At 38.5% G+C, this 27,842-nt stretch overlaps 2 protein-coding genes across 2 annotated transcripts; both read left to right on the top strand.

The window, feature by feature from the left end:
- Positions 1-1,483: 1,483 nt before the first annotated feature.
- Positions 1,484-11,190, top strand: gfod2 (glucose-fructose oxidoreductase domain containing 2). The gene is made up of 4 exons (XM_063012600.1): positions 1,484-1,788; positions 3,750-4,107; positions 7,641-7,819; positions 9,822-11,190. Exons 2-4 carry the CDS (start codon positions 3,855-3,857, stop codon positions 10,491-10,493), a joined length of 1,104 nt encoding a protein of 367 aa, XP_062868670.1. The 5' UTR covers positions 1,484-1,788; positions 3,750-3,854; the 3' UTR covers positions 10,494-11,190.
- Positions 11,191-20,982: 9,792 nt separating this feature from the next.
- Positions 20,983-25,475, top strand: LOC134331660 (mitogen-activated protein kinase kinase kinase kinase 4). The gene is made up of 3 exons (XM_063013158.1): positions 20,983-21,011; positions 22,672-23,160; positions 23,886-25,475. The coding sequence occupies exons 2-3, from the start codon at positions 22,680-22,682 to the stop codon at positions 24,278-24,280; spliced, it is 876 nt and encodes a 291-aa protein (XP_062869228.1). The 5' UTR covers positions 20,983-21,011; positions 22,672-22,679; the 3' UTR covers positions 24,281-25,475.
- The last annotated feature ends 2,367 nt before the right edge of the window (positions 25,476-27,842 follow it).

The raw sequence follows: 27,842 nt of genomic DNA, 5'->3' as shown, positions 1-27,842 counted from the left end.
GATTGCTAATGCCACAGGGGAAGTGGGGTGTTTAATCTTTGCCCATATAATGTAGCTGGCTACAACCATAAGCTTGCTAGCAACATAAAGTACACATTAATGACATTTAGAAACCTTGCTTCCATGGTGTTAAGCTGTTTATTATATTTGGGATAAAAAGTTGTTTTACTCTAACAGAACTTTCTGCTTTATTCTTCAAGTCCCTGTATGATTAAAACTCTATTTGGTCTTTGGGCAAATGGCTTGAGTCAAAGCAAAATGTTTGCTTCATCAAAGGACATTTGACATGCAGTGTTGGGGGTCAGCAAAGCCTGATTAGTTAACCTAACAAATTGTTAGTTGAATGTTTGATGACAGAAATCTCTCAGACCAAAATAATTTAGCTACACAGAAATTAAAGGATTACAAAAAACCTTCTCTACATAAACTATCATAGCAAACTCAAATCAATAGTAAGTCATTTTTTCAAAACAGAAGCACATAAGTGTATTCTCAGAGCACAGCGACTGTCAAAATACTAACAGTTTATGGCATTACATGAACATGTGTGCAAACAACGACATAACATCCGTTGTTTTTTTTTTTTTAGAATTCAGTGTCTTTTTACTGGATACCACTCTTTTTTTTGCTTGAGTATCAAACTTGTGCGTTTTGGTAACATAATATCTACAAGTAAATGAGTGGTATAGTACACTGTATAGTACACAAAAGTGTTTGTGACAGAGTTGGTACAGTAAGTGTTTATTACAGTAGGGACATGAAGTTGCTGCCAGTGATCAACAATAATCCAACCTACATGACTTTTGGTCCCAAAAAACGTCCAGTTACATGACTTTTTTTTTTAAATGCCTATATGTGTATATATAAGAAATGCTTTTGGTCTTCACTGAGGAGTTTTCCTCTTCACACAGAAGGAGAAAGACGTTCCATTCTTTAAATAGGGTGACCAACCGTCCTGTTTTTCCCAGACATGTCCTCTTGTTTGGACCTAAAAATGCGTCCAGCCGGGATTTCTAAATCACCAAAAATGTCTGGGATTCGACTTTTGTGGTCTGTGTGCGCTGCTGTTCGTGTGTTTTTGCACTGATTTCATCTTTCTCTTTAGATCTCGCACTTCTCCTAAAAATGCTCAAGCGCAAATGCAAATTCACAGAAGAAAAAAAATCTGTGTTTTTGTCTCATTTGGGATCGTTAAGCAGAATGAATGACCTGAAAAGCTGAGACGTATGTGTCAGTGTTAAATAAAAGTGCGAGTTCAGCAAAACACAAAACTGCAACTAAAGAGAGTTTGTCAGGTAAATAAACTTTTGGTGAGACCGAGTAAAAAAAGATGTTACTGCTGCAGAGAGTTCTCGGGAACGCTTAACTCAAAATTACCAGAGTCCGCATGTTCAGAATAGGCGTGGTTTAAAACGTGGAATGGGTCAAGCTGCGCACGCGCGAGTGAGTTCCGCTGCTATAGGTGCCACCGGTCAGTCTGCAATTTGTGTGTTGTTGGTGAACTGTAGTGTTTAGACTGCTGTACTGATTTATAATACACGAAAAACTGCACCTGGACGGAGTAGTGTGAGGAAGACGCGGACAGATCGGGTCTGTTTTATTCTGAGTGGAGCATTTTGAGTTTCCTGACCAGGCTGAAGTGTTTATCCTGATCTGAGTTAGGTGGCCTCTCCCTGCCTGCCTGCCTGCCTGCTTAGACCAGTCAACTCGGCGTTACTGTTACATGGATAAAAAGAAAGTATTTTCTACTTCTTAATAAGGGGAATGTTTCAAACGGATACATTTTTGGTAAGTAAAGGAAGCATGGGCGTTAAGCAACTGATTTTGCCAACAACAGCGTCCAGACATTCATAACAAGACAGAGTGTATTCTTTTTGTCAGCTAGTCGTGGTTAATGAGCCATATATTCTGCGATTTTGTTAACTTAAAATAGCATCACTGTTTTTAAACTTTGAATAGTAACACAGTCGAATGCTTTTGTTTTATGGTTTTAATAAACAGATTATTTAACATTAAATTGACTGTTTTCATATGCAAACAATAAATGTAATCCAACAAAACAATTTTGTTCATTTACATTTTCGGCTTTTAGCATTTATCCAAGCGACTTACAGTTGTGACAGTATACAATCTAAACAATTAGGGGTTAAGGGCCTTGTTTAAGGGACCAACAGAGGCAACCTGGCAGTGGTGGGGTTTGAACCGGCAATCTTCTGGTTACTGGTCCAGTACCTTAACCACTGGGCTACAACTGTCCTCTGTTCAATAATCAGGAGTAGCCTGGGCACGCGTTTTAGTGTCTACCTGTTGTAGGAACATTTGCTTCTCCCGTGCGTGTCTACAGACATAGTATATCCTACATGTGGTATTCGAGCTTCTCTACAGGAAAACAGCAAAGCCAGAAAGATCAGTTACAGCTGTAGTGCTAGACTGTTAGAGCGTGGAAACGTGACGTCACGCCCTGGCTGGCCGCCACATGCCCAGCATCACCACCTTCGCAAAATACCAAACAAAAAAGTTTCCGCATTATAAAATCTGTTTTAAATTGACAGCTATTGAGCTATTGCACACAATTTATACTAAACCCCTTTAAATAAATTACCTATAAAACATAACAGAAGATGCATGTAAATACAGTTCAGTTATATCTCCGTAAGAACGAGTGTAATTACAGTAGTAATTAATGTAAGGCCTTAATCACAATATACGTCTCCCCTAATATTTACATTTACTCAAAATGTCACCACCATTATACTGATGCTATAAATAAACACGCTTGTTAGCTTTTTATAATGTTACGCTCTGTCATTGTTTCCAACAGTTGATGGTATGGCAGGAATGTTTTAGAATGGCAGGACCCTACCCACAACCCACCTCCCTTTTCCAGTCATTGTTTTATTTCTGAATTAATATACTGGTCTTCAGTAAAAGCAGCACCACATTGCAAACACAATATTGTGTAGATCTTATTCAGATCCAAAGCTGTTAACTACATGTTTCTCAACATCAGCATAATATTTCATAGCCATGTTTTTAAATCATATATAAACCGTAACGCCAGCCACATATTTGAGTGAAAAGGCAGGGACAGTGGTTTGTCTATTTGTCTGTCTGTCTGTCAAGCTATCTATCTATCCATTCATTGATGCTTTTTACCAGTCAGTGTTTGATATAACACCGCCCAGTTCCGGCATTTATGCATTCCTCTGGATTCTCTAAATCTTTTAGTAATGTAATCAACCATGTATGGTAAAAATCCCCAAATTCCTTGCAATCCTGCATTGTGGAACATTTTTAAACCGTTGGACTATGTGGCAAACCTTAACCCATTCTATCTTGTAAATGACTAAACATTTTCTAAACGTTACTTTTATACCCATTAATGGTAGAATGATAGAAAGTTCTGAAACCTTTTTTTATCTTTCCAGTCGTTCTTCCCCAGATTGAATGGGCTGTATTGCAGGATTTAATTTAGGGTATAATCAAGACAAATCAGTAGTTGATTGGTTAGAAAGAGCAATTTTCACATTTTACCTAAAGTGAAACCTAAAACCTGATGTTAACATCAAATAAACAAAATATCTCTTGTTTGTGCTGTTTTTAGTAAAATAAGTGTAAATGACAGCTCATAATTAACCTGAACTAACCTGTACTTACTTGTGCTTACTCATTTCAACAGAACTTAAAAATGTTGGTATTAAACTCGGTGAATTGCCCAATGTTGTGTAATTGATGTCCTCTTTCAACAGGATCGTCTTTTAATCACATTGGCTTGGAACAGAAGACATAATGCCTAAATGAGAGTAAGCACAGGTCTGTAAGTGTTTTACTTACTGGCAGGCAACACACACAGAATGTTGCCAGGTGTGGGTGTGTTCGGAACAGGGCAGACTGTACAGGTCTTGGTGCCATTACTACAAAAGGAAGGATTTCCTGTTCAGGCTGTCTGGGGACGGACACAAGAGGAAGCGGAAAGTCTGGCTAATGAGCTAAACATCCCCTTCTCCACAAGCCAATCTGATGATGTCTTGCTGCATCCAGAGGTCCACCTCGTGTGCATTTTGACACCCCCACCACACACACGCCAGATTGCAGTGAATGCATTGGGTGAGACTTTGCATGTTTTTTTCATTTAAGGAATTTACTTACTGAACAAATTAGTTGCTATATTTCCTGAGCCACACCCAAATGCTTATTCTACCATGACTTGTATTGGGTGGCAACCTGAAGAAAATTGTTTTTCCAATGTTGATATGTTTCCTGAACATTAAACAGATCATGCTGATACTACATATTTCTCAGAAAAAAAGGATCCAAACCCAGTACTTTAGAACAGTAAATATCATTTAAACAAATAAAATAGTTGACTATTCTTTAACTGTAAAAAGAGACCAGGTCTCTTTCACACATGGAAATAAACAGTGGGGAATTTAATTACCTAATTGTTTCATTTAATTAAAGCAACAGCACACTTGTGACTGTAACAGGCTCCACTTCTCTGGGAAGGCTTTCCACAAAATTTCGGATTGTGTTGCTGGGAATTTGTGAGGTCAGGAACTTATGTTGAACAAGAACAATTCATCTCAAAAGTCTTAAGTTGAGTTAAGGTCAGGGCTCTATGTGTACTAGAGCTACACAGCTACACAGAATTGTCAAACTATTTCTTTTTCTCGACCAGAGTGACATACAGTGTATCACAAAAGTGAGTACATCCCTCACATTTCTGCAAATATTTCATTATATCTTTTCTTGGGACAACACTATAGGCATGAATCTTGGATATAACTTAGAGTAGTCAGTGTACAGCTTGTATAGCAGTGTAGATTTACTGTCTTCTGAAAATAACTCAACACACTGCCATTAATGTCTAAATAGCTGGCAACATAAGTGAGTACACCCCACAGTGAACATGTCCAAATTGTGCCCAAATGTGTCGTTGTCCCTCCCTGGTGTCATGTGTCAAGGTCCCAGGTGTAAATGGGGAGCAGGGCTGTTAAATTTGGTGTTTTGGGTACAATTCTCTCATACTGGCCACTGGATATTCAACATGGCACCTCATGGCAAAGAACTCTCTGAGGATGTGAGAAATAGAATTGTTGCTCTCCACAAAGATGGCCTGGGCTATAAGAAGATTGCTAACACCCTGAAACTGAGCTACAGCATGGTGGCCAAGGTCATACAGCGGTTTTCCAGGACAGGTTCCACTCGGAACAGGCTTCGCCAGGGTCGACCAAAGAAGTTGAGTCCACGTGTTCGGCGTCATATCCAGAGGTTGGCTTTAAAAAATAGACACATGAGTGCTGCCAGCATTGCTGCAGAGGTTGAAGACGTGGGAGGTCAGCCTGTCAGTGCTCAGACCATACGCCGCACACTGCATCAACTCAGTCTGCATGGTCGTCATCCCAGAAGGAAGCTGACGCACAAGAAAGCCCGCAAACAGTTTGCAGAAGACAAGCAGTCCAAGAACATGGATTACTGGAATGCCCTGTGGTCTGACGAGACCAAGATAAACTTGTTTGGCTCAGATGGTGTCCAGCATGTGTGGCGGCGCCCTGGTGAGAAGTACCAAGACAACTGTATCTTGCCTACAGTCAAGCATGGTGGTGGTAGCATCATGGTCTTGGGCTGCATGAGTGTTGCTGGCACTGGGGAGCTGCAGTTCATTGAGGGAAACATGAATTCCAACATGTACTGTGACATTCTGAAACAGAGCATGATCCCCTCCCTTCGAAAACTGGGCCTCATGGCAGTTTTCCAACAGGATAACGACCCCAAACACAACCTCCAAGATGACAACTGCCTTGCTGAGGAAGCTGAAGGTAAAGGTGATGGACTAAACCCAATTGAGCACCTGTGGCGCATCCTGAAGTGGAAGGTGGAGGAGTTCAAGGTGTCTAACATCCACCAGCTCCGTGATGTCATCATGGAGGAGTGGAAGAGGATTCCAGTAGCAACCTGTGCAGCTCTGGTGAATTCCATGCCCAGGAGGGTTAAGGCAGTGCTGGATAATAATGGTGGTCACACAAAATATTGACACTTTGGGCACAATTTGGACATGTTCACTGTGGGGTGTACTCACTTATGTTGCCAGCTATTTAGACATTAATGGCTGTGTGTTGAGTTATTTTCAGAAGACAGTAAATCTACACTGCTATACAAGTTGTACACTGACTACTCTAAGTTATATCCAAGTTTCACTTCTATAGTGTTGTCCCATGAAAAGATATAATGAAATATTTGCAGAAATGTGAGGGGTGTACTCACTTTTGTGATACACTGTACATGCAGCAACAGGAAAGGGCCTTCTCCAAACTGTTGCTATACATTTGCATAACATGACTGAAACACTCAAACTTAATAAAAATGGGATGTCCACATACAAACCTCATTTCCGAAAAAGGTTTGGACATTTTGTAAAATGCAATAATAACATAAGTTGCAATTTGTTTATTCTCTTAAACCCTTATTTTATTGACAAAAATACAAAGAAAAAACTTAATTGTACTTTTAAATTGTACAGTAAAACTGTAGTTTTAAATTGGATGCCTGTGACTCTTGAAAAAGCTGGGACAAGGTAAACATAATAATGAAAAGTTTATAAACAGTTCAGGTTACACCGTTTGGAAAAGTTCCACAAAAAGCAGGTGAGGGTATCATTGTCGGCTATAAAAGGAGGCTCCACCAAAGGGTTGTGGCTCATGGCATTGTCAGTCACTTCAAAAAGAATAATAATCAATGCAGTCTTTCACCATCTACTGTACATAATACTGTCCCCCCAGATTTTCTCACTGTCCCCCCAAGCGCACCGCAAGCAAAGGCTATTTTTATTAAATTATCTCTGTACCTGTAAAAGGGCCATGGGAATTAGAAAGCGTTTGGTTATTATTTTAAGTAGTATTCACTTTAGTCTTGGTAACGCCGTGTGTTATATCAGTTATATCAGCATAACAACCTGTTTATTACTCCGCTGTTTGAGTAGCGCAGTGGGCAGAGCTCAGCACGCATATTTTTCCACCCTAGGTTTGAATCCGTCTTAGGGCGAAACTAAAGTAACACAAGCTATGGGGGCGCTGGGGTGAACATTGCCCCCCCAGATTTTCTCACTGATCCCCCCCCCCAAGCAACACAGTCCAGAACCGGGGCTGGTGAGGAACCACTGTTAATTGACCTTCATGCAGTTTTGCATGAAAAAACTTCAAGCCGCTGTGATAAAGCCACATGTTAATAAACTTGGGGACAAAAATAGAAGTAATCAGATGTGGAGCAAATACGTTTTTTGGATGGCGGTTGCCTTTGCCTTAAAGCTAGCCACTGTTATGAGGTGTGTGCAAATATGTATAATGTGAATTTAAACGGAGGTTTACATGCACATTTATGAGCTCATTGAAGGTATTCATGCACTTAAGGCACATTTCAATTTCCTTCTACGATCACATACAGAGTTTTTATATTTCAATCATGCAGCTTATTGTAGGATAACAAGTTTGTTTACATCACATGCACATTTAAATGTCAGTCTTAATAATATTAGTTTTAAACATAAAAATACATATTTCCTTAAGGTAGTGGTGTCAATATAAATTATCACTGAATGAATATCAATTATTCTTGGACTTTGTAAGTGTTTTTTGTTTCTGTAGGCATTGGGAAGAATGTGATCAGTGAGCAGGCTGCTACGTTAACAGATGCTTGTAAGATGGTGACAGCTGCACGATACTACCCACAATTGATGAGCATCATGAGCAACCCACTGCGTTTTTTGCCGGCTTTTGTGATGATGAAGCAGCTGTTGGAAGAAGGTTACTGTGGGACTTTGCAGGTAGATACTGATTTCACTGCACTGTCATTACTATTTAGGCTGTGTGTAAAGAATAAAGCAGCACAATAATTAACAGTGTCAGGTAAGCAAGACCTAAACAAATCTGTTCAAAACTTATAATATTGTAATAACATAAATATGCACACACCCTTAAACTAATATTTTGCTGAAGCACCTTTTGATTTGACAGCATTCATCCTTTTTGGTAGCAGTCTGTTAATATGGCACATCTTGACTTGGCAATCTTTGTCCACTCTTCCTTGCAAATATGATCCAAATCTGTCCAAATTGCAAGTGCATCTCCTGTGCACAGCACGCTTCAGGTCACCCCAGAGATTTTTAATTGGATTCAGGTCTGGGCTCTGGCTGGGCCATTCCAAAACTTTGATCTTTTGTTGATGAAGTTATGCTTGCTTTGAGTCATTGTCATGCTGAAAGGAGAAATTCCTTTTTATTTTTAGCAGAGGTCTGAAGGTTTTGTGCCAAAACTGACTAATATGTAGAACTGTTTACTGATACTTCTTGTTACTGCATTTGTATAATGTTTGGGAATAATTTACTAGCAAATAAAATTATAAAAGCAAAAGTAAAAAAAAAACAGTTGTAAAAAGCCAGTATAGTAGGTTTTAGGGCTGAAACGATTCCTCGAGTAACTCGAGTAATTCGATTACTAAAAATGATCGATTCAAATTTTTTGCATCGAGGAATCGTTTATCCCATACACCGATACACAGCTCACTGTGTTCCGCACGGACTTTCACTTTTACAACGTGATTGCGCTGTGTGCAGGTGGTTCGCGGCAATTAAAAATTGGACGTTAATAAAAGTACATCTAATATGCATTACAACAGGACTGATTTTGATGGGGGGCTGTGTCTTTAAATATCCGTAAGTTTGGATTTACGTGTGTGCGAGTGTTTCAGCTTCACTGTAATGCGAACAGAACTGAGTGTGATTGACGGTGGAGTTTTAAAACGACATGAACTTCTGAATTGTTTATTTACTAAAGTCAGATGTAACGCTGGTTAAGTATCACAATCTAGGCTCTAAATCGCGGTACTAAACAGAAATACAAGAACATGAACGATGCGGGGGGTCACACCTGAAGCTTCACTAACTAAACTGCACAAGCAACAAGGATTGTTTATAAAGTTTAACACGTCCAGAACTGAAGCAGTCAGGACCAGATTTGTGATTTTAAAAAGAATATCCAACAATAACAAAGGACTAAAAAACAAATGAGGTGAATAGACTCCAAACAAAAAAGTGTAAAGTTTAAAAACCTGCACATTTTGTTCACATTTGTTTTTGTTTTTTTGCATGTTTGTTTAATTAGTGAAATAATGTTAATGTTTTTACTTTGCCTACGTCTAATATTCTGATTGTAACATCTAAACAGTAACAGATTATCAGAACTGCACAATTTACTGCTTTTAATAGAGTGGGCAGCTGTAGCCTAGTGCTTAAGGTACTGGACTAGTAATTAGAAGGTTGCTGGCAGCCAGGTTGCTGCTGTTGGGCCCTTGAGCAAGGCCCTTAACCCTCAATTGCTCAGACTGTATACTGTAACTATTGTAAATCGCTTTGGATAAAGGCGTCTGCTAAATGCTGAAAATGTCATGTAAATGTAAATAAAGAGATAAAATTAATATTGAGCAGAATTAAGTTCACCTTATTGGTCTGGCCCTCCACAACCTTGGAAAATGTAATTGCCCACCCCTGGTTTATTATGTATATTATGCATTATATGTTTATTATGTATATATTTCTCTTTAAACTGTCCTCTATGCAAGTAATAAATATATATAGTTTGTTTCAAGAGACATGTCGTATTTAATCTTATATGTATTTATTTTTGCTCTTTATTAAAGCAAAAATATTTCTTATCCGATTACTCGATTAATCGCTGGAATAATCGATAGAATACTCGATTACAAAAAGAATCGATAGTTGCAGCCCTAGTAGGTTTTATTAATTTTTTTTTGTTCTGTTTTGTGGACAGGTGTGTGAAGCGCGTATATATGGAGGCTCATTGCTTAGCCAGTCATACAGCTGGGCATGGGAAGAGCTGATGGGTGGTGGCGGCCTGCACACTGTTGGTTCCTGGATTATAGACCTTATGAGCCACTTGACAGGGATGCGTGCCATTCGTGTGCACGGAATGCTTAGAACCTTTGTGCATAAGGGTGGCACAGAAAGCGGGATTCGCTCTGTGACTTCTGATGACTATGCTTGTTTTCAGCTGCTGTTGGGTGGGGGCGTGGTTTGCAATGTTACATTGAATTTTAACCTTCCTGGTGCTAATTTGCACGAGGTCATGCTTGCGGGCTCATCTGGGAGATTGTTGGCCAAGAACACAGAGCTATATGGCCAGCGCAACAGCCTGAATGGGGAAGAGATTCTCTTGAGTGAGTCTGGATTGGAAGCTGGTCCCACAGTCACAGGACTGAAAGCGATGGTGACTCAACTCCGTCTGTCTTTCCAGGCACAGGAAGACAGGAGATCATGGGCACGCCATCCAATTGCCATGGCAGCATCATTCGAGGATGGATTGTATGTTCAGACTGTTGTGGATGCTATTAAGCGGTCAAATCGTACTGGAGAGTGGGAAAGTGTTGAAGTCAGAACCCAGGATATAGACCCAAACCACAACCACAGAACCTCTCCAAAATGAAACCAAAACCAAACAGCCAAAAGGTCACAAACAATAAGTATTTGCTTTTTTTGTATAGGCTTTAGTCCTGGCCATCACTTTAAAAACATTTAGTCATTGTCATCACTTTATAAATATCATAGCCAGTGACAAACTAATCTATTTTAACTTACACACTGCACTGCATTACCTAAAACTGGTTATGTGAAGAATAAACTGTGCCTCATTTCTCTTTTAATGTTTCTTTTGACTGGGACTAAACACAACACTGGAGTTGCAACACTGGAAGCAAGGAGTTTTACCTACTCTTATTTATCCCACATGTTTATCTGTGAAAACAGTTTTTAGTATTTTATTTACATATTTTAAGTTTCAATGCAGGTGTTTATTTAGGGTTTGACAAGAATATTTAAACCTTATCAGTTACTAATAGCGCTGTATTTTTGTTATCTGAAATAAGCCTGCATACTGGACCTTTAGACATTTGACTGTAATGTATTTCTGGATTTGTTTCCTGTAGAGAATGTTGAACGTATTTCTGGTAACAGTATTCCACTGTTTAATATTTGTAATAAGCTGCAATTTTTTTTTTTCTGCACTGTGTGTGTGTGTGTGCGTGCGTGTGTGTGCGCGTGTTGCAAATAGTGACTGTTAAGCTTTATGGCTTTATGGTTTAATATAATGCTTTCCTAATTTAATAAATTAGTATTACTGTGTACTGCACTTGAATTTCTCTGTACTTTTCAGGGGTACTCACATGTTTTTCATTAACAATACTGTTATAGTGCACTCTAAAAATCTATTTTTTTTAATGTCAAAAACCAATGATACCTCCAGTGGTTCTAATTGAATTAAATAATGTACCTGGTAGGGATGTCCCGATCCGATCTCAAAGATTGGAATCGGGGCCGATTAAGGCATTTTTTAACTGATCGGTATCGGCTTTACTAAGGCCGATCCTAGACCTGATCCTTTGTTTTACGTCAGCATGTCCGCTGTGTGAAACAAGTCCAACAGCAAAGTGTAATGTCTGCAATGCGAGTATTTCACGAGGCGGTAGTAGCAGAGCTGCGTTCATTACTGTAGAATTTTACTATTTTTATGGTGTGTGAGTCAAGGATCACTCCGGTTTATGAAACAACGAACGCAGTGATGCACTTGCTTAATAAAGAAATAAATACACGGTATATTTACAAATTGTCGGGAGCATAACACTTTATTAACTGTTACGGTACCGAATAGCGGACAGCTAGAGTCATCGCGTTAGCCAAGCACGCTATTCCATGCACTATGGAAGCCCCAGAGGGTCAAAACACACTCACTTCGCATAGAAACGTCCATCAAACCATTGTCACAATACAACCACAGAACAGTTTGTTAGTTACAACACGCATAAAAGTACGGTGGCTCATAAGAAACAAACCAGATATAATTTAACCAAACGATCTACAATTACTACCAATTTGATACGGCACCTAAAAAATAAACACTCAGTCAAATACAGCGAGTTTATTATTATGTGATGAGAAGAGGAACCGGCTGTCCACTAACACGGCAGAGATGCTGAACCTTCACTTCATTTTGAGTGTTCTAGTTTTACTACTACAATGCTTCACTAAGTTTGTTTACTTTTATTTTGTAAAAATAAAAGAACATTAAGCAATAGCTTGGATGCACGCAATTTTTTTCCTACAGCACTGCAGAGCTATTCAGTTGTTAAACATATACATTGGATTAATTTGAATAACTGTAATGTACTTGAAGTGTGCACTGTGTGAACAGTATTATCTAGTTCTTATCTAGACAATATCTAGAAAATACAAGTATCAGTTTGAGACTCGGTATCGGATCGGTATCAAAATGAATGATCGGGATTGGGAACATCCCTAGTACCTGGTATAACCATTTTTGTAAAACCTTCCTCAGCTCTAAAATGTACCTGATTTGGCTCATGCAAAGTTGTACAAAGAGTGTTAAAAGTAGATAAAATTTTAAACTGTGCAGGGCAGCAGGCCTTCAGAACTGTGGTTAAGAATCCATGTAATTGACGACTGTCTTAAAACAGTCATCTCTTATCTACAACAGCAGTGTCAAAATTATACTTACCTATTTATGAGTAGGTACATAAGGTACATAAGCAACTTTTTATTTTTATTTTTTTGGTTGATTGCAGTGTACATTATAAGGCCAAATGTATGTGCACCTGACAATAATTTTTGGAAGGCCTTCCACAAGCTGTTGGAGTGTTTCTGTGGGAGTTTATGAGGTCAGGCACTAATGTTGGATTAGAAGGCCTGGCTTGCCTTGCACCTTTTCATCCCAAATGTCAAGTCAAATTTATTTGTATAGCGCTATTTTACAATAGACATTGTCTCAAAGCAACTTTACAAAATCCAGGACCAACAGACCAAAAACCCCTGTTGAGTTAACTAAGGGTGACAGAGGCAAGTAAAAAAAACTCCCTTAAAATTACAGGAAGAAACCTTGAGAAAACAGACTCAGCAGGGCCCCCATCCTTTTTGGGTGGCCTGGAAAATAATTGAAATCTCTTTATAAACATCATAGCCAATGACAAACTAATCTATTTTAACTGTGCCTCATTTCTCTTTTAATGTTTTGTTTATTTTGACTGGGACTAAGGGAACACTGGAGATGCAACACTGGAAGGAAGAAGTTTTACCTACTCTTATTTATCCCACAAGTTTATCTGTGAAAACAGTTTTTAGTATTTTATTGACATATTTTAACTCAATGCAGGTGTTTATTTAGGGTTTGGCCAGAATATTTAAACTTATTTAAATATTTAAACCTTATCAGTTACTAATAGTGCTTTTTTTTTGTTATCTGTTATATTTTGTTATCTGACTGGCACCTTTTCATTCCAAATGTCATGTCAAATTTATTTGTATAGTGCTTCTGTACAACAGATATTGTCTCAAAGCAACTTTACAGAATCCAGGGCCGACAGACCAAAAACCTCTATTGAGCAAGCCGAGGGCAACAGTGGCAAGGAAAAACTCCCTTAAAATTACAGGACTCAGCAGGGACCACCATCCTCCTTGAGTGGCCTGGAGGATAATTGAAATGATTTAGACTTACACAAATACATACACAAAAATAATTTAAACTAAAAGTTATAATTAGTGAAAAGAATAAACAAGCAATTGGAGTTCATTATTAAGTTTAGTCTGTGATAAAGTTTGTAGTAAGTTCTGGAGGTTCTAGTAGGTTCTCGTCATATCTAGCAGTAACAGCATTGCACAGCAGTCTCATCTTGCAGGCTTCAACATCTGGTTGGTAAACAGGTTTCCATCAGAACCACCTTAGGGTACATAACAGAAAAAGTAGTTAAAATGTGAAATCATTAAGAGTAAAATGTCAGTTTTGCAGAGAGTAGCATGAGACTACAGCACCCATGAGGGCTTTCACATGATGTCAGTGTCCACCTCCCCCACCGTCAACAAACCTGAATAATCAGTCTAACAGTACAAGAAAAGAGATGCATCCATTATCAAAGGACATCAATAAATCATCAACTACCCTAATTAATGCAGTTTCGGTACTATGGTTGGGTCTAAATCCTGATAGAAATTTTTCATAAATACTGTTTTCGTGCAGATAAGAACGTAATTGTTGGAATTTTTTTATAGAATCTTGGAGACAAAAGGATGGTATGAAATTGGCCTATACTTAGACAGAATGAATGGATCAAGATTAGGTTTTTAATGGGGGTTTAATGACAGCACATTTGAACAATTTGAGTACATATCCAAGGCTAAAATTTTAATGCATTTATTAAGATAAGCAGGGGCTCTACAGTGGCTTGGAGCCAATCTTAAAGTAAACGAGTTGGAACAGGGTCAAGTATACATGAGGATGACTTGGATGATTTAATCAACGCAGATAGTTCAGTTTGGAGGATAAGATTAAAGGAATTTAGTTGGATATCCTTGTTGGAAAATTCACTATTATCGTCCATGTTGCTAAAAAAGTGAATTGATGCTTAATATTGCCAAGTGACACAGTCTGACTTTGAAATAAAATCTAATATACCATCCAACTGTACCAGCAATGATTTTTTTTAAATACGATTTCAGTGTCATTATTAGTTAGTTTGGACACTGTCTTAAAAAGAAATCTAGAATTGTTCTTATTATTCTCTATTAAGGAAGAATGATATAAAGCTTTAGCTTACATAAGTACATGTTTATACTCAGTTAGGGCATCTTTCCATGTGATCTTAAACACTTCCAGTGTAGTGTGCCAACAATTTTCTTAATGCTAGTTTTAGAGCATGTGTAGTCATTGTACCATGGAGCAATAGTTTCACATGGTGCTACACTATCTAACATTGTGCGGAATACGGACTCTAAATGTAGAGTTGCCTGTTCTAGCTTTTTAGGCTCTGATGTTGGCATAATTAGTCATTCTGGTAGGCTGTGTATAAATGCTGCTGCAGTTGCAGACATGATGGTGCGCTTAGATTTAAAACAATGTGGTCGCTGTATATTATTAGATACTTCATATATTAGGAGGAAGTGATCTGGTATCAAGTCATTTAGTGGTACAACAACCAGGTTGTCTATGTCAATACCCTGAGTTAATATGAGATCTAAGGTATGTTTACAGCGGTGAGTGGGTCCCGTTATGGTTTGGGTAATACCTATACAGGTGCTGGTCATAAAATTAGAATATCATGAAATCTACACAATCATGGGGAAGACTGCTGACTTGACAGTTGTCCAAAAGACGACCATTGACACCTTGCACAAGGAGGGCAAGACACAAAAGGTCATTGCTAAAGAGGCTGGCTGTTCACAGGGCTCTGTGTCCAAGCACATTAATAGAGAGGCGAAGGGAAGGAAAAGATGTGGTAGAAAAAAGTGTACAAGCAATAGGGATAACCGCACCCTGGAGAGGATTGTGAAACAAAACCCATTCAAAAATGTGGGGGAGATTCACAAAGAGTGGACTGCAGCTGGAGTCAGTGCTTCAAGAACCACCACGCACAGACGTATGCAAGACATGGGTTTCAGCTGTCGCATTACTTGTGTCAAGCCACTCTTGAACAAGAGACGGCGTCAGAAGCGTCTCGCCTGGGCTAAAGACAAAAAGGACTGCTGAGTGGTCCAAAGTTATGTTCTCTGATGAAAGTAAATTTTGCATTACCTTTGGAAATCAAGGTCCCAGAGTCTGGAGGAAGAGAGGAGAGGCACAGAATCCACGTTGCTTGAGGTCCAGTGTAAAGTTTCCACAGTCAGTGATGGTTTGGAGTGCCATGTCATCTGCTGGTGTTGGTCCACTGTGTTTTCTGAGGTCCAAGGTCAACGCAGCCGTCTACCAGGAAGTTTTAGAGCACTTCATGCTTCCTGCTGCTGACCAACTTGCATATTTCATTTTCCAACAGGACTTGGCACCTGCACACAGTGCCAAAGCTGCCAGTACCTGGTTTAAGGACCATGGTATCCCTGTTCTTAATTGGCCAGCAAACTCGCCTGACCTTAACCCCATAGAAAATCTATGGGATATTGTGAAGAGGAAGATGCGATACGCCAGACCCAACAATTCAGAAGAGCTGAAGGCCACTATCAGAGCAACCTGGGCTCTCATAACACCTGAGCAGTGCCACAGACTGATCGACTCCATGCCACGCCGCATTGTTGCAGTAATCCAGGCAAAAGGAGCCCCAAATAAGTATTGAGTGCTGTACATGCTCATACTTTTCATGTTCATACTTTTCAGTTGGCCAACATTTCTAAAAATCCTTTTTTTTGTATTGGTCTTAAGTAATATTCAAATTTTCTGAGATACTGAATTTGGGGTTTTCATTAGTTGTCAGTTATAATCATCAACATTAAAAGAAATAAACATTTGAAACAATCAGTCTGTGTGTAATGAATGAATATAATATACAAGTTTCACTTTTTGAATGGAATTACTGAAATAAATCAACTTTTTCATGATATTCTAATTTTATGACCAGCACCTGTAGATTCTAAAATACAATCAAACACGCAGCTAGCTGATCATACTTTTTTATATAATGAATATTAAAGTCTCCAAAAATTAAAGCCTTTTCAGTTGATGGTACTAATTTAGAAATAAACTCAGCAAATTCTTCAAATCAATATGGAATTCTGAATCAGCTTAAACATACTTTATTTTATCAAATAAAGATTAAGTGACTATGTCAGCAACAAGAACTTTAAATGAGTTGGTTATATGAGTTGCTTTTTACAGTGAGGCATATGTCTTGGTCATAAATTGTGGCTACTCCTCCTCTACAACTATTATGTGACTTATGTTCATAACTGTATCCCAGAGGAGCTGCTTTATTTAAACTTACTCTTCAGGACTAGCCCAGGTCTCAGTTAAACAAAGTGCACTAAGACAGTTATCTGTTATAATTTCTTTTACATTTACAGCTTTACACGCAAGCAATCTAATGTTTAGTAGTCCTAAATTTTAATCAAGCTATTAGGACATATTTTTAATAATGTTTTTGCTTACAACATACACAGACTCAATAGTTTGGGACCTAAAGATTAAAGGTGACATCAGATGGTGACTCAGATGGTGTCGTTTTACCCTGTTTGTCTGCTGCCTGGTCTCGGTGGCAGAGCCGCCTCGGACATCGACCTAGCTAACTCACACACCTCTTCAACATTACTCTTCATAACCTCAGACTGTCTTAAACTGCATTAGTGCTGACGTGAATATCAATCTTAGAAAATATATGATTAGCATTAGCCAGCACTTTAAGATTTGCTCTGACGTCGGCGCCCTGGCCCCCGGAAAACAGGTGACTATGGTTGCTGGTGTCTCTATGGGGGTTGCAATTTGCACGTGTCAAAGCTGAGTCTCCTATAACCAGAGCACTTTTATTAACAGGCTTTTCAGCAGGTATGTCGCGAAGTAGGGAAAACCTGTTGGACACGTGGACCTGAAATGCAGTCTCAGCAAATATGTTAAGTGGAGTTGAGGTCATTGCTCTGTAAAAATCACTGTGTTGACATCTTAAACAAGTGGCCAACATGCAATTGGCCATGGCCATGCCAAGGGCAAAAAAGACTGAATAGAAAATCACCTGCTCGCTGTTGCAACAGCTACTCCTACTGTTTGGTCGAGGCATGATTATAAGAGGAATACATTCAGAAAAGTCTCCAGCTGTTGACTTCACATCTCAAAACAGGCATGTCTTAGCCTGCAGATCTCCTTAGCCAGTGAGGCTGAATGCAGTAGAAGTTGCCAGAGTGCAAACAGGAAGTGAGTGTATCCACATTGGGACAGTATTAAAATAAATAAAGATCTGTTTATGGACCTTGCTTCATGCTCAGAGACAGTCAAGCTAACTTTAACTGTCTTCAACTGTGACTTCTTAATTACACCACTTTTCTATTAAACTCTATCCATGCTTGCTCACCAATCTGACCAATCTGATACTTGTGGTCAAACTGATGTCTGGTATTTGTATTGGTAATAATCATATTTCTCTCCTGTTCAGCACTCCTATTTCTGTATTGACTACTTTTTATTGACAAATTCTTTTTTATCTTGTGTATGTTCTATTTTTTAGGGTAGTATAATATTTTAAAACAATGCTGTACTTTTCATATCCTTTGTGTTCTCCAATGAACCACCTTTCCTTAGGATTTGGAGATTCAACTCCCTTCTTTTAGACAGGATTTTTTGTCACTTGCCAGTCAGACTGATACTTTACTGGAAATTAATTCTACCACTGGCATGTCCCCAAATCTGGGAATCTTTTAGGGCTTATATGTGGGGTCAGGTTATATCTCTTTCTTCTTCTTTCCAAAATCTACACCAGATCAAGACTCTTTGAGATACAATCTAAATTACTACATTAATAAAATACAGATCATTATTTTCGTAATATGGAGTTAAACCCAGTAAAATTTCCAGTCTTCAGTTAAAACAAAAATCGACACACTTTACCGCTATGGGCGAATGTTTTAAGAATTTACATTTACCTACTATTGATTCCTCAACCAAGGTTGTGCTGGCTTCATCTCTTTTTGAACACATGATTCAGGCTGCTATTTATTTAATGCACAGTGATAAAGCCCCATGCGCAGATGGTTTCCCTATAAAATTCTTTTTTTAAATTTTCATCTAAATCACACTCATTAATCTAGCCATGCTAAATGATTCACTGAATACAGACTCTCTCATTTTATCTCTTAAACAGACCTCTATCTCTTTGATATTGAAGAATGACAAGAGCCGTTCCAATTTCCTCCCACGTTCCAAAGACATGTAAGTTAGGTAAATTGAAGATACAATATTTCAAATCAAATTCAGGTTAAGCAAAATTTATTTGTATATCATTTTTTACAATATTGTCTCATTTTCTTAAAGCAACTTTACAGAATCCAGGACCAAAAACTAAAAAGTGAGTGTGAGTGCAAACACGGCAGATTTTCCTCATATCCAGCAGGAACGGCATTGTTGGCATGGCAGCCTTAACTTGCAGGTTTCAACGTGATGTGGGTAAAAAAGCTTAAATTCAAATTGAAATGTTTCAAGAATATCTATCATGAATAGCAAGTAATGAAATAATTGTTAGAAAAATTTTTTGGAATGTTAAAGACAAAGGAAAAGTTTAAATTAAAGCAATAAGCCATGAGAGACCGTACGTTACTGCGATTCTATCACAGGGAAAGATGTTTTGGCACGACACGAAGCAAAGTGCCTAAAACGTCTTTCCCCGTGATAAAATCATAGCAGTAACGCACGGTCCCGAATGGCTTATTGCTTTTATAAAACGGCGGTCAACATAAAATATAATAAAATACAACAATGTTCAATTTATAAATTTTTTTTTTTTTACTTTTTCTTTTCAGTGGCGTATTAATATGGAATGATGTGAGGTGGTCATAGGTGTGCGTATATCGGGGATTTTACAACAGCTTCAAACGTGGCTCAGCAATCAGATTTTAGGACCGGAACTATCCGTTTTATAATGGCCTATAATTAGACAGAAAATGTGAATCCAGATTAAGTTTTTTAATCAGGGGTTTAATAACTGCACATTTAAACTATTTGGGTACTTATTCAAGGCTAAGGAATGTACTTAATTTGGTAAGCAGGGAAGTAAATCTTTAGGTAAGCAGACTGAAATAGTGTCAAGTATGCATGATGATGACTTTGATGATTTAATCAATGGAGATTGGATAAAAAAAAATACTTGGATAGCATTGTAAATATTTGGTTAGAGCATCTCCTAACCTACTTAGTTAGGGCATCTTTTATGCTATCTAGTGTACGGTACTTTTAGTGTAGTGTGCCACCATGTGCTCTCCAATATTTGTGATGCTTGTTTTGGAACATATGACAATTGCAACACAGTTTACGTACATAAGTGTATCATGACTAGTCCAGGTTTCAGTTAGACAAAGTGCACTGAGGCAGTTATTTGTCACTTACAATTACTGTTCCAGAAGCAAGTAATCTAATTTGTAGCCCCAATTTGTAGCTCCTTTTATAAATGTAACCAAAGTGTAAATCATGACATTAAAACCCTAAAAAATAATAAATAGAAATTAGAATGTTTTTATTTGTCATATACATACAAATATGTACAGTACAATGAATTACTTTTTCTGCATATCACAGTTTGTTTGGAAACTTGGGTACTGTGGTAGCCTAGTAATTAATTAATAAATAAATATGTAGTCTAATGTTTAATCCATAAGCCATCATAAAACAAATCTAAAAGCTGGAACATATGTGACACTGTCATCAGACACATGAGCTTCTTTCCTTTTCCATGTGATCTGCAATCCAGTATTCAGCTATAGGTTTTAAAACACTTTTGCCCTTTAACAAACGTGCAAGAAAATGCAAAATTACTGACTGGGAATGCAATGCCTAATCATATTAAAGTGCCTATTTTTCACAGAACTACAAATAATATTTGTATATTTCTTTTATGCGATCTGTTTGTGATGTTGTGTCTGGTGGCAAATGTTATTTATTCATTTTCCTATAACGGGATTGTGTTGTCCATTGTAATTTGTAATATTTAATTGTGTTGCTTACAATCCAATTCTAAGTTGCCTGTTTCAGTTGTTATTGTATGTATTGCTTTATTTCAGTTTAGTTTTTGTATGCTGTCTGTATTTGTGATATGCAGCGTGTGTGTGTGTGTGTGTGTGTGTACTTGCAGCATGATTGGAAGCTAAGAAAACTTTACCAAAAACGCTTGTAAAGCGGTCATATGATTATATGGAGGGGAGCCCCAGATATTGTTTTAAAACATTTGCCACAATTTGAACACAAGGAATAAGCAAGTACACCGGGCAAGCCAAACTCTGCCCAGTTTAACTAGCGCCGCTTCGATGGGGTTTCCAGCCTTGCTTAAAACGGGCACAGAGCATGCGCAGAGATCCCCACACTCAGGACGCTATACAATGGGAGGTCGCTAGAAGGAGGGATTACGTATATTTTCTCGGTCAAAGCTGTAGGTCTTTCAAAATATCTCTCGCCACCGACAGACAGCCAACCCTGAAGGGGGCAGTAAGTAGTGCAGTAACAAAAGTGTTCAGAACAAAACCGACTCTCAAATGGCGGCTCGAAAACGAAGCATAGTGTGGTCGTTTTTTCAAGCGGAGGATGATAAACGAGTACTATGTCTTCTCTGTATGAAGACAGTTTTATATTTTGGTCACACGACGAATATGCTTCGCCATTTACGAGCGAAACATCCAAATGATTTCTCCGCTTTGGACAAGAGAAAATCTACATCAGGAAAAATCGCAACCAACAATAATAACGGCTGTGTAGAAGGTTTGGATTGTTAAGAGGTTTCTATGCTAGCTTGTTTAATAGCTACCTAGTTTATTGTATTCAATAACACACAGCCTCGTAAACGCTTACCATATTGTTGTATGTAGGCGCCGCGTGTATTTCGTTTAAAATCTTTTGAGCCCAGCTAGTGTAGTTTTGGCGCCAACGTTAGCTTAACGTGCTAATTGTAAAATTGGCTGGCTAAGTTCGTGTAAAATGACAAAAACATGTAATTTCACCAGTAAACAGTCCTGTTTGTAGACATAGTTAAATAATTACAGTAGTAGAAAGTAGCTGCCTAAACTCGCTAGTTATTCAGTCGGGTTTAGCCTAGCCAGCTAGCTAGGTTTTCATTCTTCCCGACTGGTCTTGTTTCAGACTCCATTTTGTCGTGCAATGCAACACGTATTCACATGAAAGTGAGTTTCAAATCCGACAAAGACCGTCTATCGATACAGCACGAACAACAGTATACAATTCGCGCGTAGTGGCGTTCATTCAGCCGCTGCTCTGTTTGGTTTTTGCTTCCCCAATGAATCGTTTATTTTGAACTTGGTTAGTAAATCTTAAGAATCGGTTCTTTAGAGCGACCGAATCGATTGTTTTCCCGCCGTAGTATGATTAGTTACTGTCAATTACGTGTAAGGCCTACGCCAATAAGCGTACCACGATTCGATATAATCCGCTTTTTTTAACCGCTTTTTTTAAACTAAAGATTTGCATTTCTAATGCATTAAACAAGATTGTATGTTTAAATTTAAACTTTTTCGATACTGTCTTTATACTGTGTAGAGTGTACTATGTTGGGCATTTGTTTTTGTGTCCTTTTTATGGTTACATTTCCACAAAGCAGTACTCTGTTCAACTTTAACAAAGTTTTATCATCAAATCTTAACTCAATCCACCACAGTTGTTTTGTATGTATAATGATTACCACTAAGAAGAGTTGTCTGGTTTCCTCTTAAGTTGTTGACGCCCCATTGTTTGTCCATACTTTTTCCACCCTGATGTCTGCACTTAGTTGTTTTATATGTATAACAATGGACATTTACACTTTTAGATATTTTAATTTGCACTCTAAATTGTGTTTGTGTTAAAGTACAATTTTCTAAGTTACATATACTTTATGGGATATAGCCAAAAAAGATAAACATTCTAAATGTTTGACAAAGCCCAAGGTTTTGTTTCTAAATGTAAATCAAAATAGATTATGTGCAGGATGGGTAAATACTTCAAATGTGGAAAATAAATAACTGAACCAGTCCTTGGGCATGTGATGGATAGAGTTTATACATTTTTAATGTTTAATAAATTTTCAATTTGCTCTTTCCCATGTGGCCCAGACGACAGTAAAGTGTACCGTATTAATATATATTTTTTTCTGGTTTAGTTACAGTCATGATGGATGAGCAACAAGTGGAGGTTCCAGCCGAGGTGGGCGATGCAGAGATGGATGGAGCCATAAGAGGCATTCTTTGTGCGGCCGCTGGAGAAGCAGCAACAGAAGGAGAGGTATCTGGATGTGAAGCAGAGAGCAGAGGTGCCCAGGAGGGCAGTCCTGCACCACCAGCAACACCGACCACACGAAAATGGAGTGCAGTGTGGGTGCACTACCGCAAAATGGATCAGGAGAAGAAAGCGATGTGCTTGTTGTGCATGGAAAAGATCCAGCACCAGAGCAGTACCAGCAACCTTATTAGACACCTGCAGAACAAGCATCCTACTGAGTATGCACAGCTTGAAGAGCATCCACAGAGAAGGTCCACAAAGCGCAAAAATGATGATCCTGATTACAGTCCTACTAGCCCCACCAAGCCTCGTGCCGTGTCAACACCTCGAAACGTCCAGCCACAACTAACAATCACCCAGACGGGTACAGGTTAGTGAACATGGAATTCTGCCTGTTGTAAAATATGCTCTAAAACCATGCTTTAAACGATTTCAAAGTATTCTGTGTAAAATACTACACAGAAGCATAATATATAAAATCAATCTTTTTAACCAAACTGTGGTCCATAGCAGCTAAAATCTGTCTAGTTTAGAAGGTGTTAGGCATTTTGCTTTTGTGTCAATTTTTAATTGCTGCATTTTCTCCCTAAACGAAAGTTAGTGCACTTGTGGTAGTACACTTGTGGTGGTGCTCTTAGCTTCTTTCCATCCAAAGTAGAGATACTGATAACCTATTCAAATTTGACAAAGTTTAGTTGATAAGGTTAGTGTTCAATCAGAATATATAAAAACATCAATGTTGAACAAGTCTTCATGCTTAATTTCTCCTAATAAGGGTAACGTATTAAACATTACAGTAATTTAAAGTAGAAAGATGAACATATTAACAAGCGAACAAAGCCAATTCAGAATCTAGCAGATGGTTCTTATCTGTTTTTATTTCCAGTTCAGTGTATTTGAACTTTTTACCAGAATGTTGTGATGTTTCTGACAAATATATAAAAAAAAAGAAAAATTTAATTTGGGCAATGTGAAATTACATTTTAGTAAATACACTAGGAAAGTGGACTAACATAAAGACACTGCATTCTTTAATTTTACCCATTGCTTTTGACTTTAGCATCATTGATAAACTGTGATTACCTTCTTTGACAGGTCCTGATTGGAGTGATAGGCGTAGAATTTTGGAGCGAGAGCGGGAACTTACCGAAGCGCTAAGGCGTGTGCAGCAAGAGGAGGGTAGAAGCTTGCAGCAGCAGAGGGATTTGATGCAGCAGATCCGAGAGCTTGAAGATGAAAGACGACTGCTCCAGCATCAGAAACGACAACAGGAGGATGAACAACACAGACTGAAAAGAGAAAAGGAGGAAATTGAAAACACCAAACTGGAGATCCAGAAAGAGAGGGAGGAAATACAGAAGGAGAAGGAGGAGCTGTTTAAGGCAAAGGAAGAATTTCGAAGAGAAAGGGAGGAGTTAGAAGGACAAAGACAGGAAATTCATAGAGAGGGACACATTCAGGGGCAGGTCACTGAATTTTACAATTGTTAATTTGTGTACAGTAGGTGCATCTCTATGGCAACACAATATTTGTTGTTTTTAAAAAAAAATAGATGTTTAGTGAAAGTAGTTGACTATAATTGCTTTGCCTTTTTTCTCTAGATGTAATAACTGATATTTAACCAATGAGGAAGATGTTGGGGTGGTATGTCCTGTAAAAAGCATTTTGGTCTGTATTTTTAACTGATGTAAATTCTGTTTAACTAATTTCTCAATACAATGTTATGTTAATCCTGATTGAACAGTGCTTTTTAATATAGTCAGCATCAGAAACCATGTCTAGGCCTGTCACAATCTTGCAAGTTGCAAAATTCCTTAGTTCCATTTATTTGTTTCGATTATTAGTTAAGTGGGCTGATGGAATGTTGTTCCATGGTCTTGTTTTATGTATTGTTTGAACACTTGTTTCATATCAGTATCAGATTACTGTGCTGTCACATTAACAGGCTTTTCTATTGTCATGCTCCATTTGCGACTGTATTTCATTATTTAACACTTTGCTGAAGTTGTCATTTTATGTACTGTTTTATATATGTTTATAGTAGCTTTGTACAGTATGTGAGTATAATTACATTACCTAACTCGTGTGGTAATGGGTCAACTTTAAAGACTGTTAGTTGTAAATGTTTTTGACAATTGGATGTAGTTTACAGTTAATTTAGTCATAATTGTGACAGGCCTAGTTGAGTAAAAAAGGGGCATCCATTGGTTAGTTAGTTATCAATAAGGTGTCTTTTTTTTTGTGCCATCTCAATATGGCTTTGGAGTGTGATGGACCATTTACCACAGACATTCTTGTTAAGCAAAGAAACATAGGCATATTTGAAATGTGTATTTTTAACATGTTTTATTAGATCGACTTGCAGGCTGCAACTGCTCTGCATCGATGCCCTAGTTAAATTGCCTTGTAAGGACATGGTTTACATAATGCTATACAAGGAATAAACCACCATTACTGTGGGTGTTATCTGAAATACTGAAGTTGGTTTTGTGTTGAACATCTCATATATGTGTAGATGCTGGAGTTGCAATTCAAGGTGATAACACATTAACTCAGCTTATCACATCGGCTTGCAATCCCTCTTCAGAAGTTTTGACAGAGTGGGGATTAGCCTGAATAACTGATAATATAATATTAAATGCTGTTGCATGCCAACCAAAAATAAAGGACCAACAGGTGGGTTTATTTGTGTGGAATAGCGGTTTATTCTTTATACAGTACAATACCACAGAAAAGTTATACACATATTAGTCCATCCCCCTTACTGAGCCAAGAGTGGGTGGTGAGATGATCATAGGTTGCAATTTGATTATAGGTTAAATTACGTTTGATAGAAACGTATGCTAAGTTCGCACTACACAACTTTTAGGATGTTCAGATCGCTGTACAGTTCGCACTACACAACTTGATCTCTTGTAATCTGGAGTCTTTTATGTCGTGGTTTTCACACTACACGATTGATCGGCGATAGGGGTCACACACTACACCGTCTATCCTCTGGAGGAATCTCGGATTAGTCTGTCTGGTCTCCTAAACTACGTTTTGTCACGAAAGCACGCGAGAAGCGAAAAATTCAAGAACAACAAGAAGCGAGCAATATTAGAAGGCGTGGACGATAGTGTTACAAATACTGTATTGCTTGTGTGTATGACGATGTATTCTGATTGATAGAAGCTATATCATGCCCTTGCCCAATACATTTACAACTTGTCCATTCGGGTTTCCCCTCACCACGTATCTTGCGTTCTGTAGATGTACACCGCACTCACTGCCTGTCACAACCTGATTGCAACACACTTCAAACTACATGAGTTTAATTTTTCTTAAGTCTGCGAGCCTCTCGGAGTTACAGTTAACACATACCGATCGAGAGCAGATTTGCCTTCGAGCTGGACATCTAGCGGCGACCTGTCAGCGAGCAAAAATCAGCGCAAATCGTGTAGCGTGAACTAGGTCGGTATTAGGAGCCCCATATGAACGACATCGAAGTGCATACTATAAATGTGTGCTGCCACCTACTGGAGCGTTCATTCAGTAAATAGATGTTTCCCCCCATCGTCTTCATCACTACATCAAACTCAAAACGCGTGTACCACTTGCTGTGGACTTAATTGATTTCTGAAGGTATACGAATGGTTACCATTATATTGATTTTAATCCATGCATGGATTTTTTGGTGCCAGACATCAGTTAAATCAATTGGCTAAAAGCACAAAGTAATAAAAACTGCCTGATATCTTAAACATCAGTGGTAGCAAACTTAGAAACTAAAAGCTTATGTTTTGTTCGTCGGAAAAGTGCTACTAATTTTAAATAGGATGAATATTAAAAAGTGGTACAATAGGTTGAGTAGAATGCTTCTGCTTAAACCTATGTTTGAAAAGTCAAATTGGTGAATTGCTGTCATTCTGATGCCACATTCAGTAAACAGGCCTAGTTTTGAAGTGATGCACCCCAGAAAGCAAAATTAATTTTAATCAATGGTATTTTTTTCCAATGCATCGAGTCACTATTGATTCTTGATGTCATAACTGATTTTAGACTAGTTAGTCTGGTTTACACATTGGCGGATATGCTATCCACCCCTGTGTAAACCAGTCATAATGCAGTACATTTGTAGCAGTTTTTATATTTCAAATAATTTATGTTTGAACCATTAAACATACTGATCATAATATAATACATGGTTTGAATACACTGGATATGGGCAGAGAAAGACCTGAGTGACATTGATTAGGGCCTAATTGTTATGATCAGATATGAACTGCTTTGAAACAGCAAGAAATGCTCACAGGCAGCAGGGGTAAATAACCACCAACAGTGAAAATTCCACAAACTGCTAAGAGATTGTTGGGCGGCCAAGAGGCTACTCTGGCTCAGATTGCAGGTAATTTTAATACTGTGATGGCAGCATTAACGATCCATGCATGCATAAATATTTTTGTTTACCTCTGGGGCGGCACAGTGGGTAGCACTGTCGCCTCACAGCAAGAAGGTCCTGGGTTCGATCCCCAGGCGGGGCGGTCCGGGTCCTTTCTGTGTGGAGTTTGCATGTTCTCCCCGTGTCTGTGTGGGTTTCCTCCGGGAGCTCTGGTTTTCTCCCACAGTCCAAAAACATGCAGTCAGGAGACACTGAATTGCCCTATAGCTGAATGGGTGTGTGTGTGTGTCTGCCCTGCGATGGACTGGCGTCCCAGCCAGGGTGTTACTATGTGCCTTGCGCCCATTTAAAAGCTGGAATTGGCTGACTTCCTCTCCTGACCATGAATAACACACACCTCCTTAAAGTCGTGTGCGTATCTGGCTAATTCTTTTCACCTGCACAAAGCAGATTCATAGGGGAAAACTATATTTTGCATGGAGAATCATGCACCATTCGGCATTATCCGTCTCTGTGCTGGCGCCATCGGACAGCCAGCAAAGGCCGTAACTGGTCATCCTCTACGGCATTTCTACCCAAGAACAAGCCAATCATTATCTGTGTAGGTGCCCAGCCTGCCCATAGCAGAACTGAGATTCAAATTTTGTTTAAAATGAGTTTGAAATGACTGC

Source organism: Trichomycterus rosablanca, chromosome 17 (assembly GCF_030014385.1).
Source record: "Trichomycterus rosablanca isolate fTriRos1 chromosome 17, fTriRos1.hap1, whole genome shotgun sequence".
NCBI classification, from domain to species: Eukaryota; Metazoa; Chordata; class Actinopteri; order Siluriformes; family Trichomycteridae; genus Trichomycterus; species Trichomycterus rosablanca.
The sequence above is the reverse complement of the archived record's forward strand: the minus strand, read 5'-3'. Positions and strand labels throughout refer to the sequence as shown.